Genomic DNA, 16,032 nt, shown 5'->3' on the forward strand with positions numbered 1-16,032 from the left:
AATAGCCCAGAGTCTCTCCATTTCACATATATACCATTGAGCCAAGGTGACTCTGGCTGCCAACATGGCATGATGAACCAAAAGAGCTTGTGATTTAGTAAGACCAGGTGGCTTCTTGGGAAAAAGGAAATATTCAGGGGACCACGTAATGGGCTTAGACAGCCAGCGCTGAAGTCTATATTGAATTGCCTTCCAATAAGCCTGTACCTTCACACAGGACCACCAAAGGTGGCCCATGGTGCCCTTCAGCCCACACCCCCACCAACAAAGCAGTGAGACCGTAGGGAACATGTTGTGAAGACGTGCAAGAGTAAGGTGCCACCTATATAAAACCTTCACAGCATTCTCTTTAAAGGGAACTGTGATAGAGATCTTATGTAAAGCATTTTCAAGGAAAGTCCAGTCATCATCATCCAATGTCAAACCCAATTCATGATGCCAACGCTGTCGATGCTGCACATGGGGCTGCATTTGCATACGTTATTTATACAGACAGGAGAAAAGACTCTTCGTACCCTTAGAATCCTCACAAAAATCTTCAAAAAAGGAATTCTCTCAAAACACCTTGGCCTTTATATCAGCGGAAGAGAGAAAATGTTTCAGTTGAGTATAAGCAAAAATCTCATTTTGAAAAATTTCATAAGTTTCAGCCAAGGTGTCGAATGGGATGAAGACTTCATCTTCAAAAAGTTGGCCCCAATTCTCCAGACCTAGAGAGAACCAACGGGCAAAATGTCCTGGTTCCAGGCCAGGAGGAAAAAGGGGGTTGTATGCTATAGACGTAAATTTGGACAACACTAAATCAGGCCTGGCAATAATCATCCCAATAATAAAAGGTTGTGAAGGACACACATCATTTCACAAGGAATGATATTTACGCAGGAGCCACATTAAAGAACGCAAATGACAGTTGCCTACCAAGGCCTGCTCCAAGCCTATCCACAGCTTTTGAGAGCTAGCATGAAACCATTTGATAGCAGTGTGAACCTGAGAGAGTGTAGTACCTGAGGAGATATCCCAATAGCCATGACTAATGATTTAGCCATATTAAGTTTAAAACCCGAGACGACAGAGTATTCGGCTAACAACTTGACAAGATTAGGTAAAGAAATTAATTAATGGTTTGGTTAAAGAGAGAAGAGTATCATCAGTGAACATGGCCAATTTATAATCGCGACCCCCCTATCTTAATACACGAGACATTAGGATCAGAACGGATAGCCACAGCAAGAGGTTCCATAACCAAGGCAAATAACATGGGTGAAAGAGGGCAACCCTGACATGTACCCCTGGATAAGGGAAAAGTAGGAGAATTGCCACCATTAACACATGCACAGGCACAAGGAGATTTATAAAGGGCCTGAGTCCAGCTCCTAAATCCCAGGCCAAGGCCCATTCGCTCCATTACACTAAGCATGAAAGGCCAATGGACGCAGTCAAAAGCCTTCTCAGCATCAAGACCAAGAAGACACGTGGGGATCTCACGCCTTCGGGCTTCATGTAGCAAATTAACCATACGACAAATATTATCTTTGGCCTGTCCTTGAGGAACAAAACCTACCTGGTCAGGATGAATTAAGTCAGGGAGAACTTTTGCTAATCGATTGGCAAGGACCTTGGCTAATATTTTAACATCAGAATTAAGAACAGAAATGGGGTGATAGGAAGAACACTTTGTCTTGTCTTTACCTGGTTTTGGGATCACCGCAATCCAAGCTTCCAACATTGAGGAAGGCAGATCCTGTCCACTGCGAACTTCATTAAGAATCTCAACTAATATGGGCACTAGCTTCCCTCTAAACGATTTGTAAAAATCATTCAGTAACCCATCTAATCCAGGAGCTTTTCCCGTTGGAAGATCTTTAATTATTTTAGTGATTTCCTCCACAAGAACAGGGCATTCTAAAGCACAATGCTGCACTTCAGTTAAGGAGGGGAGTGCTTGAGATGACAAAAAATCCTCAATTGCTTCCAGAGAGATCGAGGATTCAGCCAAATATTAAGACTGATAAAAAAACTTGAAAATGTTGACGAATCAAAGAGGATTTAGTCAAAACATTATTCCTACCATCCCCAATCCTAAGGATAGTAAGGTCGACTCTTTGCTGTTGAAGTTTAAGAGCCAAAGATCGGCCTGGCTTATTATGATGAACATAGTGAGTTTGTTGTTGCTGGCCTCTAGAAAATTGCAACAGATCGGAGTATATGTTATCTAAGCATAAGTGGGTGGCTTGAATCTCCCGCAAGGTAGAAGTCTAATGAGAAGATTTTTGAAGTTCCTTTAAATGAGTCAGCTGGGAGATACAATTAGCCACTTCCACACGTCTAGTACGAGCCTGTGAACCTGCCTTTTGCAAAAAGAATCCTCTAGTTACCGCCTTGAGGGCACCCCAAAGAACCCCCAAGGAAGGGCCCGAATTCAAGTTAATGTCAGGATATAACCACAAAAGGGACCTATAGCCATCCAGGATCTTATCATCTCTCAGTAAAGTTGTATTTAAGGTCCACCTCCTATCTTTCTCCTCCTCATGGAGAGACGGTAATTGGACCCAAGTCGGAGCATGATCCAATATGGTAATGGGTCCAGTGCCCGAGAGATCTCCCCCCTGTGCCAAAGAAACATCCACTAATAGTTGATCAATACGGAAGTAAGATTCATGAGAATGAGAATAGAAAGAATAATCCCGTTCTGTTGGGTGATGCAAGCGCCATATGTCACAGGTACTCAAAGATCTCGCGAAACCACTCAGCGTCTTTGAGTTCTTAACGTCCACAATAGACGCTGAACCAGATCTATCCAAAGTTGGATGAAAGGAAGCATTAAAATCTACCCCTACTATCATTTTACCATATGGATTTGAGAGGAAACTCTCGCCAAGCCTGACAAAAAATCCGTCCTGTGACTCATTAGGAGCATAAACAGAGGCCAGGGAAAAGGCCTGATTGTCTAATAATAAATGGAAAAGCAAAAATCTTCCAGCAGAATCACGTCTGATCTTCATCACCTGAATCTGCAAGGAAGAATGAAGCAAAATTGCAACCCCACGTTTCTTAGATGCATCAGCAGCAGAAGCACAATAAACATACAGTATGGGTAGTTAGGATGAGACAAGAATTTTTCATGTTCCCTTTTAAAATGAGTTTCTTGGAGAAACACCACTTGAGGTTCATGAAACAAAAGCTCCTTGAAAAGCTTTTGGCATTTTTGAGGTGAGTTCAGGCCCTTGACATTGTATGTCAAGAATTTTAAATCAACACTCATTAAAAGGACTTCTTCTTTTTAAGCCACAACACATGCCAGGACCTAAGTATTCTGGATAGATTGATGAAACCAACCCCACCCCAAAAAAACCCCCACATCCCCAACAGCATACCCCCCTCCTCCTCCCACAGACCATGCAACTCCCCCAAACAATATTCACCCCTCTCCCACATGCACCTTCCACAAACATCTCCCTTTGCACCCTCCACCCAACACCTCCCCCCATCCACACCAGACAGCAAAATCAAAGAATCCTGAATGGGTAAGAGAAGGAAAAGAACCCCAGCCACTAATAGACATCCCGAACCCACCCCCCACACACTACAAACAACCTAACCCATACTAAATACAAATACAAATCCATGCATCTTCCATTTTCAACTAAAGAGAGCCGCTAGCCCCCCTCCCCCCAAGCAGAAAAGGTCAAGACCACATAAAGTCCAAAAGACAACTCAAACGGTAGCAGAGGGCATTCTTGATTTAGGAGAAACCCGTTTTCCATTTTTGAAGTCGCGCTTTGTAGAGGAATCTATCTCTGTTGGTGGAGCCGCTGTTGGTGACATCCCTGCATCATGCAGAATCTTCCACGCTTCGTTGAGATGATGGGCACGTTGCAGTTTACCATTAAGGGTGAACAACAAAGCAAAAGGAAAGGCCCACTGATAGGCAACCTTTTCCCTGGACAGGATTTCCAAAGCTGGCTTCATGAGGCGCCTCTGGGAAAGCGTAAATGCAGAAGCATCTTGATAAATCTGGACCCTCGCTTCATTGTAGTAACAGATGGAGTCTGACAAGCACACTGCAGCAAACACTCCCTAGTGATAGAGGAAGCGAACCTAACAATAATGTCTCAAGGTCTGTTGTTCATAGGCTTCCCAAAAGTTCTGTGGTCTCTTTAAATCTCAATTGTTCCTGTAGCAGATTCCGTTCCCAGCAATTTTTCACATATTACACGAACAACTGTTGCAACATCCTCAGCATCCCCATTTTCAGGGATGTCACAGATGTGGAGGTTATTGCGGCATCCCTAATTCTCTAAGTCGTCTACCTTAAACTGGAGCTCTGCATAGAGATCAGAGATCTTCTGTAAGTTAGAGTTCATTTCAGTGAAATGCTCAGCCTGTTCCTCCACACGTCCCTCCAAATCTTCAACGCGGCCACATAGCTCACACAGATCCATGCTTAATACCTCCATATGCTCAAGGATTTCGTCTTTTGAAAATTTAATCTCCTCTCGAATAACTTGCAAAGATTTTACCAGCTCCTTCGACATCCCATTTGGAACCACAGTGGGACGTGCCTCCGACTGCAACACCGCCGAGTCGGAATCAGAGTGCGAGAGAGGAGCCAGAGACACGTGTCGCCGGGGGCCTCTGCTAGATTGCCTAGAGGCTTGGTGCTCAGTATCTTTACAGGGTTTCGTCAAAAGTTTACTCATGCTAAAATCGGGTCCTGTTCACAGTCTCGCCGGACCGAAAAGGGAGAGCAAACGACATGCTAAAGAAAGCAAGGCAAGCCTTTAAAGGTAAGTAAGTGGGTGCGGGAGCTCTCAGCTCAAGCGGCCATTAAGCACCGTGACGTCACTTCCTCCTCTGTGTGCACATATTTTTAATCAGAAAAAGTATCCACATAGATATGTGTTTGGTACTTTTCCCAGGATAATTTTCAAAGTCCTGTGAAATATGCATATACTTTTCACCCATGTGGGTATCTGTAAAATTACCCTCTAAGTTCTCAGTTAATTTAAGTAAAAGCATGTGTTTATGTATAAGGATTGGAAGGAGTTAAAAGATGAAACCTGTTTAGAGAAAATGGTTTAGAGCAGTGTTTTTCAACCAGTGTGCTGCAGCTGCTCCACAGGTATGCCATGATAATTTTCTGTCACTCCTGTTCTATCCCAAAGCAGCGACCTGGCATTATAAGATTTATTCTGTAGTGGTTGGTGGCAGTGGGCAGTGATTCAGACTTGTTAGCACCAACCCTTCAGTCTTCTCTGTGACATGACTTCCTGCTTCCGTATAGGTGGGATGCGTCAGAGAGAGGGCTCAAGTTGGCGCGAGCAGGCTGTCTGAATCCCTGCCTGCTGCTGCCGCTGACCGCTACAGGAAAAAAGGTAAGAGAAAACCAGACAGGCTAAATTCCCCAGTTTGTGTACCCAGATACCATGAGAAAGTTAATGGATCTTTCATACTAAATCTACTTTAACTTGGCCATACATTAAGTGGCTGAATTATAGTGAGTCCTTAAGTTTGATGTGGATGTTCCTTTGGTAGTTTATTTGTTCTCATCACAAATTTTAACCAGATTATTACATAGTGAAAATTGTGTGACATACAGATTGTGTCCATTTTGGTATAATCTTATTACTTTGTCATTACGAGGGTAGTTCTATAAACGTGCTATTAGTAGTAGTAGTCAGTGGTGTGCTGGAGCAGGCTCTCACAGGCTCGCAAGAGCCGGTTGTTAAGTTTTTAAGAATTTTGGGAGCTGGTTGTTAAAGTAGGGCCCTCCATGGCTACTTTAACAACTGGCTCCCAAAATGTGGGCTTGGGCCCCCTGCTGAATTCTCTTTTACTTTGCTGGTGGGGATGCTGAGCCCTGACAGCCAAGTAAATAGACTACTGCTGCTCCCCGCTCCTTGTTTCCAGCTCTGGGCAGCAGGCTGGGACTTTTCGAGCATGTGAGAGAAGTTCCAGCATGCTGCTCAGAGCAAGACGTTGGGAGTGGTGGCAGTCCATTTATTGGCTGCCAGCAAAGGTATGCCTAGCTTGCCCACACGAATGGAGGGAGGAGAGAGAGGCAAGTGTTGCTCCCCCCCCCCCCCCCGGCCACCCCTGGCCCTTCCAACTGCAGAACTGGCTATATCTGGAGAAAGAGCCTGTTGTTAAAAATTTACCAGCACACCCCTGGTAGTAGTAGTAGTGTGCCTGGTGGTAATCTATTATAAAGGAATTTAGGCTTACAGACCTACAGATCAGATGCAGTGAAGGGATGTGATCACCACCAGCACTGTGATGGGTATGTTGTGGGCAGGGGTGGGAGGTATTTGCTTTAAAATTGTTGTTTTTGAATGCATGTTATTTGTGGCTAATTGTGTTATCTTTGAATTGTGTTGTTTCCCTTTTGCCAACTTGTATCTTCACTAAAAATAATCAACTATAAAAATAACACAATTATTAAAAAAAATTTAATTATTGAACTTAACACAATCTTAATATTTGTTTTTTAAATGATAAAATATATATCCTTAAAAAACAGATGGTGTGCTTTGAAAATCACTGGTTTAGTGAGTAATCTGCTATCTTTAAATACAGTAGGAGAAGAAGGTCATAACTATAATCACTGATCTGAGCGTTTTATCTTTGGTAGACAATTGTGAAGTTCTTGGTGTTCTATGCTGGAGATCTTGGAAATGTTTTCTTTATTGTCACAGTGGGAACAGGACTTTATTGGCTCATTTTCTTCAAAGTAAGTGTGCACTATAGATTATTTACAATGAAGTTCAATTCTGAACAGGTTAGCTTAGAATGGCAGAAGTATAGAAATGCTATTTTTTTATGTCTTAGGCTTGTTGAGTATTTCTTTTGTCTTTAGTTTTATTTTGAGTATTAAATTGGATTGTACTAATATTTGCTTCTTAGCAGTGAGTTATAATATACTATTGAGCCAATATTGTAAAAAAAAAAAAATGTATTCAATACAGGCACCGACCGCATAAGGCTTTTTTTTTGTAATCATTTCAACTGACTTTATAATTCTGTACGATATTATAATTACAGCTTTTATTTTAGGAGTCATTAGATATGTAAATGGCATTAACATATATAGATCACGTATGTGTGCAATTAGCAATTTTAGAAAGTCACTATTAGAACATATAGATCCAAGGATGTATAGAGGTGTATTTTCAAAGCACTTAGACTTACAAAGTTTCATAGTAACCTATGGAACTTTGTAAGTGCTTTGGAAGTGAGCCTCATAGTTTTCTAAGAGGCATGGTTTGGGCAGTGCCCCAAAATAGACATGTAGTTCCCGTTTTACAATGAGAAAATATGACTCTCTGAAAATATTTACTGATCAGTTTCTGCACCTGACTGAAGGCATGCACAAGTGCCAATAAAGGGTCAGGTGCAAACAGCATCAATCCCACTTCCAATTCCTCCATCCCCTGACAGCATCAAATAGTCCTCATCTATCAGTCTCACCCTCTGGTAGCATCAACCCAGTTCCCCGATAGCGTCAAAACCCCCAATCTCTCCCAATAGCATAAAAAATACTCTACCTCCCCATTGCACTAAAACATCATTACATTGAAATAAAATATCATTTCATAGTCTACAGATAATACAGAATACGGCAGTCAGGCTGATTTATTCTTTGTATAAATCTGATCAAATAACATCATATTTGTTTGACTTGCACCGGCTGCTGGTGGAGTTGTGGATACAGTTTAAATTGGGTTCTATATTATTCAGGATTTTACAAGGTGAAGCTTCATATTATCTTGTTATCTTGGTTTGTTACATTTCCCATCAGTATGTAATGTTAGGTTCAAAAGACTGTTGTCCAACTCTATTCCTTATAAAACTGTTTCCTTTTAGAGCTCACTGCCATTAGAACTTTGATGAATAATTATTTGCTTTTTAGGAAGTTACTGAAGGCTTTTTTTTATCTCAGAAATATTTTATTTTCATAAATTTGGTCATTTTGAAGTTATTGCACTTTTAAAATGCTTGATTGTACCTTCTGAATGTATGTTTCACTTTCTTTTCCTGTGACCCGCTTTGAACTATTATAGTATTAGCAGAATATAAGACCAGTGTAAAGTAAAGTAAATTGCACCCCCCCCCCACCAAACCCAACAGCATCAAACAGCTTGACATGAGCAGTAGTATCCAATACTAATGTTAGTGAATGATGGCACCAATTGAACCTCCACCTCCACCCTGGTTTGCTCCTGTCCCCACCACTAGCCACCAAAGAAATCCCTAGTAGGTGCAAGGGATAAAATCAGTGAGTGGACGTGGGAAGGGTCAGTGCCATCGGGGTACATTGGGGAATGTTTAATGTTCTCAATAGGGGGAAATATTTTTTCACTCAACAAATAGTTAAACTTTGGAACTCGTTACCAGAGGATGTGGTAACAGCGGTTAGTGTATCAAGGTTTAAAAAAGGTTTGGACAAATTTCTGGAGGAAAAGTTCATAGTCTGCTATTGAGATAGAAATAGGGAAAGCCACTGCTGTCCCTGAGATTGGTAGCATGGAATCTTGCTACTATTAGGGATTCTGTCAGGTACTTGTGACCTGGGTTGACCACTGCTGGAAGTAGGAAACTAGGCTACATGGACCATCAGTCCGCCCCAGCACATTTTGGTAGAACAGGGTGCCCTTCTTGCCATATGCAGCTTTTTTAAAATCACAGGTCTTGGTGTACGTTTCAGCAAACGAACATGTCCTTATATATAGCTTTCAGACAGCTCTCTATTCAGCAGAGCCTTTTGTGGAATGTAGGGAGAGTTGAGCACAAGTTGACCTGGACGTTTCAGTTTCCCTCATAGCCTAAAGCGAGGCTTCACACATCCAGAATTATGTATCTGAAAAGGAGATGACGCCTAGATCACTTTCCTGATCTGTGACTCCTAATGTGGAACCTTGCATTACGTAGCTATAATTCGGGTTTCTCTTTCCCACAGGCATCATTTTGCACTTGCTCACATTAAATGTCATCTGCCATTAGGAACCCAGTCTCGTAAGGTCCTCTTGTAATTTTTCACAATCCTCTTGCGATTTAACAACTTTAAATAACTTTGTGTAATCAGCAGATTTAATTACCTCACTAGTTACTCCCATCTCTAGGTCATTTATAAATATGTTAAAAAGCAGCAGTCCCACCATAGACCCTGGGGAACCCCACTAACTACCCTTCTCCATTGAGAGTACTGACCATTTAACCCTACTCTTTGTTTTCTATCTTTTAACTAGTTTTTAATTCACAATAGGATGCTATCTCCTATCCCATGACTCTCCAATTTCCTCTGGAGACTTTCATGAGGTACTTTGTCAAATGTCTTTTGAAAATCCAGATACACAATATCAACCGGTTCACCTTTATCCACATGTTTGTTCACCCCTTCAAAGAAATGTAGTAGATTGGTGAGGCACAATTTCCCTTCACTAAATCCAATTTGGCTTTGTCTCATTAATCCATGCTTTTGAATATGCTCTGTAATTTTGTTCTTTATAATAGTATCTACCATTTTGCCTGGCACCGACGTCAGGCTCACCGGTCTATAATTTCCCGGATCTCCTCTGGAACCTTTTAAAAAAAATTGGTGATATATTGGCCACCCTCCAATCTTCCGGTACCATGCTTAATTTTAAAGATAAATTACATTTCTCCGAGGACAAGCAGGCTGCTTGTTCTCACTGATGGGTGACGTCCACGGCAGCCCCTCCAATCGGAATCTTCACTAGCAAAGTCCTTTGCTAGCCCTCGCGCGCCCGCGCGCACCGCGCATGCGCGGCCGTCTTCCCGCCCGAAACCGGCTCGAGCCGGCCAGTCTTTCTTTGTCCGCACTCGGTACGGTCGTGTTTTCGCCGTGTCGAGCCCCGGAAAGTTGACCTCGCGCGTCCTTTGTCTTCGACGTGTTGTTTTTTCTTCGGAAAATCTTTCAGAATTGTTGGGAAGTGCTCCGGAAGCCCCTTCGGGTTTCGTTTGCCCCTTCCCGTATTTTCAGACTTTGCCCCGGTAAGTTTTCTTTCGTCGTCGGGGTAGGCCTCTTTTCGGCCTCGGTCGAGATTTTTCTCCCTCAAAGTTTTGGTGCTCATTTTCGTCATTTCGGATTTTGATTTCGCCGGCGTGATTTTTCCGCCCATGACATCGAAGCCTTCCAGCGGCTTCAAGAAGTGCACCCAGTGCGCCCGGGTTATCTCGCTCACTGATAGGCACGCGTCGTGTCTTCAGTGTCTGGGGGCCGAGCACCGCCCTCAGGCCTGTAGTCTGTGTTCCCTTTTGCAAAGGCGGACTCAGGTAGCGAGATTGGCCCAGTGGAACGTTTTGTTCTCGGGCTCTTCGTCGGCATCGGCACCGGGGGTATCGAGTGCATCGACGTCTTCAGCGTCCAGAGCTTCATCCTCGGCTGCCAGTGCATCGAGTGCATCGAGGCATCGGCCCTCTGCATCGGCGCCGAGACATCGGATAGCTGCATCGACGTCGGTGGTACCGGGACCTCGTCTGTTGATGTCGTCGGACGGTGGTGCATCGTCAGGAGTGCAGGTGAGGGCTGTCCATTCCCCTGCTGGTGGCGGTGAGCCTTTGGGTGGGTCTCCCCCTACCCTGAGGGCTCCTGCGGTACAGCCCCCCCGAGACCGACCTCCTTCGGCCTCGGCCCCGAGGAAGCGACGGCTGGATTCTACGTCCTCCTCGTCGGTACCGGGAAGCTCCGGTGACATGCTTCGTTCCAAGAAATCGAAGAAGCATCGTCACCGGTCCCCTTCCCGTGTCGGTACCGAGAGCTCTGGGTCGCCGAGGGAGTCGGCACCCAGTAGGCATCGGCACCGAGAGGACCGCTCACCCTCTGTTCAGGAGGTGTCGATGCGCTCCACTCTGGACAGCCCGGAACAGCCTCCACGCCCGGAACAGGTTCTGACGTCGACGCCTGCATCGACTCCCATGCCTTTCTCCGCAGCCGCTCTGAATGAGAGCCTCCGGGCCGTTCTCCCAGAGATCCTGGGAGAGCTGTTGCGCCCTACCCCTCCAGTACCGGCGGTGCTTGCGCCACCGGTACCGTCGAGCGTGGCGCCGGCTGGTCCATCGCCCGAGGTGAGGTCTCCGGCGTCGGTGCCGCGTGCGGTGCCGGCTGCCGTCGCCTCCCAGGAAGGCTCCCCGACTACGTCGGCGGAGGGAGCTTCGCCGATGCGGGCGAGGGAGTCTACCTCTCAACGCCCCCATCGTGGACGTGGCTCCACGGAGTTGAGTCGGGCACGGTTGCAGACACAGGTCCGTGAACTTGTGTCTGACACTGAGGGTGAGGCCTCGTGGGAAGAGGAAGAAGACCCCAGATATTTCTCTGACGAGGAGTCTGAGGGTCTTCCTTCCGATCCCACTCCCTCTCCTGAAAGACAGCTTTCTCCTCCTGAGAGTCTGTCTTTCGCTTCCTTTGTCCGGGAGATGTCTACGGCCATCCCCTTCCCGGTGGTTGTGGAGGACGAGCCCAGGGCTGAAATGTTTGAGCTCCTGGACTATCCTTCTCCACCTAAGGAAGCGTCCACTGTTCCCTTGCACCATGTCCTAAAAAAGACATTGCTTGCGAACTGGACCAAGCCATTAACTAATCCCCACATCCCCAAGAAGATCGAGTCCCAGTACCGGATCCATGGGGACCCAGATCTGATGCGCACTCAGTTGCCTCATGATTCTGGAGTTGTGGATCTGGCCCTAAAGAAGGCTAAGAGTTCTAGGGAGCATGCTTCGGCGCCCCCGGGCAAGGACTCTAGAACCTTAGACTCCTTTGGGAGGAAGGCCTACCATTCTTCTATGCTCGTGGCCAAAATTCAGTCTTACCAGCTCTACACGAGCATACACATGCGGAACAATGTGCGGCAGTTGGCGGGCTTGGTTGATGCTCTCCCCCCTGAGCAAGCCAAGCCTTTTCAGGAGGTGGTCAGGCAGCTGAAGGCGTGCAGAAAATTCCTGGCCAGAGGGGTGTATGACACCTTTGATGTTGCGTCCAGGGCCGCTGCTCAAGGTGTGGTGATGCGCAGGCTCTCATGGCTGCGTGCCTCCGACCTGGAGAATAGAATCCAGCAGCGGATTGCGGACTCGCCTTGCCGTGCGGATAACATTTTTGGAGAGAAAGTCGAACAGGTGGTAGAGCAGCTCCACCAGCGGGACACCGCATATCTGACAAGTTCTCCCGCCGGCAGCCTTCAGCTTCTACCTCTACAGGTAGACGATTTTTCGGGGGAAGGAAGACTGTTCCCCTACTCTTCTGGCAAGCGTAGGTACAATCCTCCTTCTCGACAGCCTGCGGCCCAGGCTAAGCCCCAGCGCGCTCGCTTCTCGTCAGCAGCGTGCGACTCAGCAAGGCCCCTCGCTCCCCAGCAAAAGCAAGGGGCGAGCTTTTGACTGGCTCCGCAGAGCATAGCCGCCATCCAAGTGTCAGTGCCGGGCGACCTGCCAGTCGGAGGAGGTTGAAAGCTTTTCACCAAAGGTGGCCTCTCATAACCTCCGATCAGTGGGTTCTCCAAATAGTCCGGCAAGGATACACCCTCAATTTGGCCTCAAAACCTCCAAATTGTCCACCGGGAGCTCAGTCTTACAGCTTCCAGCACAAGCAGGTACTTGCAGAGGAACTCTCCGCCCTTCTCAGCGCCAATGCGGTCGAGCCCGTGCCATCCGGGCAAGAGGGCTGGGATTCTATTCCAGGTACTTCCTTGTGGAAAAGAAAACAGGGGGGATGCGTCACCATCCTAGACCTAAGGGCCCTGAACAAATATCTGGTCAAAGAAAAGTTCAGGATGCTTTCCCTGGCACCCTACTTCCCATGATTCAGGGAAAACGATTGGCTATGCTCTCTGGACTTGAAGGATGCCTACACACACATCCCGATACTGCCAGCTCACAGACAGTATCTGCGATTTCAGCTGGGCGCACGTCACTTCCAGTACTGTGTGCTACCCTTTGGGCTCGCCTCTGCGCCCAGGGTGTTCACAAGTGCTTGGCTGTAGTAGCAGCAGCACTTCGCAGGCGGGGGGTGCACGTGTTCCCATATCTCGACGATTGGCTGGTGAAGAACACGTCCGAGGCAGGAGCCCTGCAGTCCATGCAGATGACTATTCGCCTCCTGGAGCTACTGGGGTTTGTGATAAATTACCCAAGTCCCATCTTCTCCCGGCGCAGAGACTCGAATTCATAGGAGCTCTGCTGGATTCTCGGACGGCTCGCGCCTATCTCCCAGAGGCGAGGGCCAACAACTGTTGTCCCTCGTCTCGTGGGTGCGAGCGTCCCAGCAGATCACAGCTCGGCAGATGTTGAGATTGCATAGGCCACAGGCCTCCACAGTTCATGTGACTCCCATGGCCCGCCTTCACATGCGATCTGCTCAATGGACCCTAGCTTCCCAGTGGTTCAGGCTGCTGGGGATCTAGAAGACGTGATCCACCTGTCCACGAGTTTTCTCAAATCCCTGTATTGGTGGACGATTTGGTCCAATTTGACTCTGGGACGTCCTTTCCAAATTCCTCAGCCACAAAAAGTGCTGACCCCGGATGCGTCTCTCCTGGGCTGGGGAGCTCATGTCGATGGGCTTCACACCCAAGGAAGCTGGTCCCTCCAGGAACGCGATCTACAGATCAATCTCCTGGAGTTGCGAGCGATCTGGAACGCTCTGAAGGCTTTCAGAGATCGGCTGTCCCACCAAATTATCCAAATTCAGACAGATAACCAGGTTGCCATGTACTACGTCAACAAGCAGGGAGGCACCGGATCTCGCCCCCTGTGTCAGGAAGCCGTCAGCATGTGACTCTGGGCTCGCCGTCACGGCATGGTGCTCCAAGCCACATATCTGGCAGGCGTAAACAACAGTCTGGCCGACAGGTTGAGCAGGATTATGCAACCTCACGAGTGGTCGCTCAATTCCCGAGTGGTGCGCCAGATCTTCCAAGCGTGGGGCACCCCCTTGGTGGATCTCTTCGCATCTCGAGTGAACCACAAAGTCCCTCAGTTCTGTTCCAGGCTTCAGGCCCACGGCAGACTGGCATCGGATGCCTTCCTCCTGCATTGGGGGGAGGGCCTCCTGTATGCTTATCCTCCATTTCTCTGGTGGGGAAGACTTTGTTGAACACTCAAGCAAGACCGAGGCACCATGATTCTGATTGCTCCTTTTTGGCCGCGTCAGATCTGGTTCCCCCTTCTTCTGGAATTATCCTCCGAAGAACCGTGGAGATTGGAGTGTTTTCCGACCCTCATCACGCAGGACGAAGGGGCGCTTCTGCATCCCAACCTCCGGTCCCTGGCTCTCACGGCCTGGATGTTGAGAGCGTAGACTTTGCCTCTTTGGGTCTGTCAGAGGGTGTCTCCCGCATTCTTGCTGCTTCCAGGAAAGATTCCACTAAGAGGAGTTACTTCTTTTTATGGAGGCGGTTTGCCGTCTGGTGTGACAGCAAGGCCCTAGATCCTCGCTCTTGTCCTACACAGACCCTGCTTGAATACCTTCTGCACTTGTCTGAGTCTGGTCTCAAGACCAACTCTGTAAGGGTTCACCTTAGTGCGATCAGTGCATACCATTACCATATGGAAGGTAAGCCGATCTCGGGACAGCCTTTAGTTGTTCGCTTCATGAGAGGTTTGCTTTTGTCAAAGCCCCCTGTCAAGCCTCCTACAGTGTCATGGGATCTCAATGTCGTTCTCACCCAGCTGATGAAACCTCCTTTTGAGCCGCTGAACTCCTGCCATCTGAAGTACTTGACCTGGAAGGTCATTTTCTTGGTGGCAGTTACTTCAGCTCGTAGAGTCAGTGAGCTTCAGGCCCTGGTAGCCCAGGCCCCTTACACCAAATTTCATCATAACAGAGTAGTCCTCCGCACTCACCCTAAGTTCTTGCCAAAGGTCGTGTCGGAGTTCCATCTGAACCAGTCAATTGTCTTGCCAACATTCTTTCCCCGTCCTCATTCCTGCCCTGCTGAACGTCAGCTGCACACATTGGACTGCAAGAGAGCATTGGCCTTCTATCTGGAGCGGACGCAGCCCAACAGACAGTCCGCCCAATTGTTGTTTCTTTTGATCCCAATAGGAGGGGAGTGGCTGTGGGGAAACGCACCATATCCAATTGGCTAGCAGATTGCATTTCCTTCACTTACGCCCAGGCGGGGCTGGCTCTTGAGGGTCATGTCACGGCTTCATAATGTTAGAGCCATGGCTGCGTCGGTAGCCCACTTGAAGTCAGCCTCCATTGAAGAAATTTGCAAAGCTGCGACGTGGTCATCTGTCCACACATTCACATCTCATTACTGCCTGCAGCAGGATTCCCGACGCGACAGGTCGGTTCGGGCAGTCAGTTCTTCAGAACCTGTTTGGCTTTAGGATCCAACTCCACCCCCCGAGGGCCCTGTTTGTTCTGTTCCAGGCTGCACTCTCAGTTAGTTGGTAAATTTTTTAGGTTCAATCTCAGTTATGTCCTCGCCGTTGCGAGGGCCCAATTGACCATGGTTGTTGTTTTTGAGTGAGCCTGGGGGCTAGGGATACCCCATCAGTGAGAACAAGCAGCCTGCTTGTCCTCGGGAGGAAAGCGAATGCTACATACCTGTAGAAGGTATTCTCCGAGGACAGCAGGCTGATTGTTCGCACAAACCCGCCCGCCTCCCCTTTGGAGTTGTGTCTTCCCTTGTATCTTCTTTTGCTACATATGAGACTGGCCGGCTCGAGCCGGTTTCGGGCGGGAAGACGGCCGCGCATGCGCGGTGCGCGCGGCGCGCGGAGGGCTAGCAAAGGGACTTTGCTAGTGAAGATTCCGATTGGAGGGGCTGCCGTGGACGTCACCCATCAGTGAGAACAATCAGCCTTGCTGTCCTCGGAGAATACCTTCTACAGGTATGTAGCATTCGCTTCATGTACTAAACAGCTCTTTAAATGTGTCGCATATGGGCCCCTCTGTAATCAGAGGTTCTCAAAACCTCCCCTTACACTTGTACAATACATTTATATATATAATATATAATTATTATTATTATTAATGTGCTACCCAAATGCCTTTAAATACATTCATTCATT

General features: G+C 47.3%; 1 protein-coding gene across 1 annotated transcript in view; it reads left to right on the forward strand.

Moving 5' to 3' along the window:
* Nucleotides 1-16,032, forward strand: part of TMEM67 (transmembrane protein 67) — a 465,663-nt gene that overhangs the window by 326,667 nt on the left and 122,964 nt on the right. Inside the window, 1 exon segment of the mRNA XM_030216600.1 lies at nt 6,632-6,730. Coding sequence (XP_030072460.1) covers nt 6,632-6,730 — 99 coding nt within the window.

Source organism: Microcaecilia unicolor, chromosome 1, assembly GCF_901765095.1.
Source record: "Microcaecilia unicolor chromosome 1, aMicUni1.1, whole genome shotgun sequence".
Taxonomy (NCBI): Eukaryota; Metazoa; Chordata; class Amphibia; order Gymnophiona; family Siphonopidae; genus Microcaecilia; species Microcaecilia unicolor.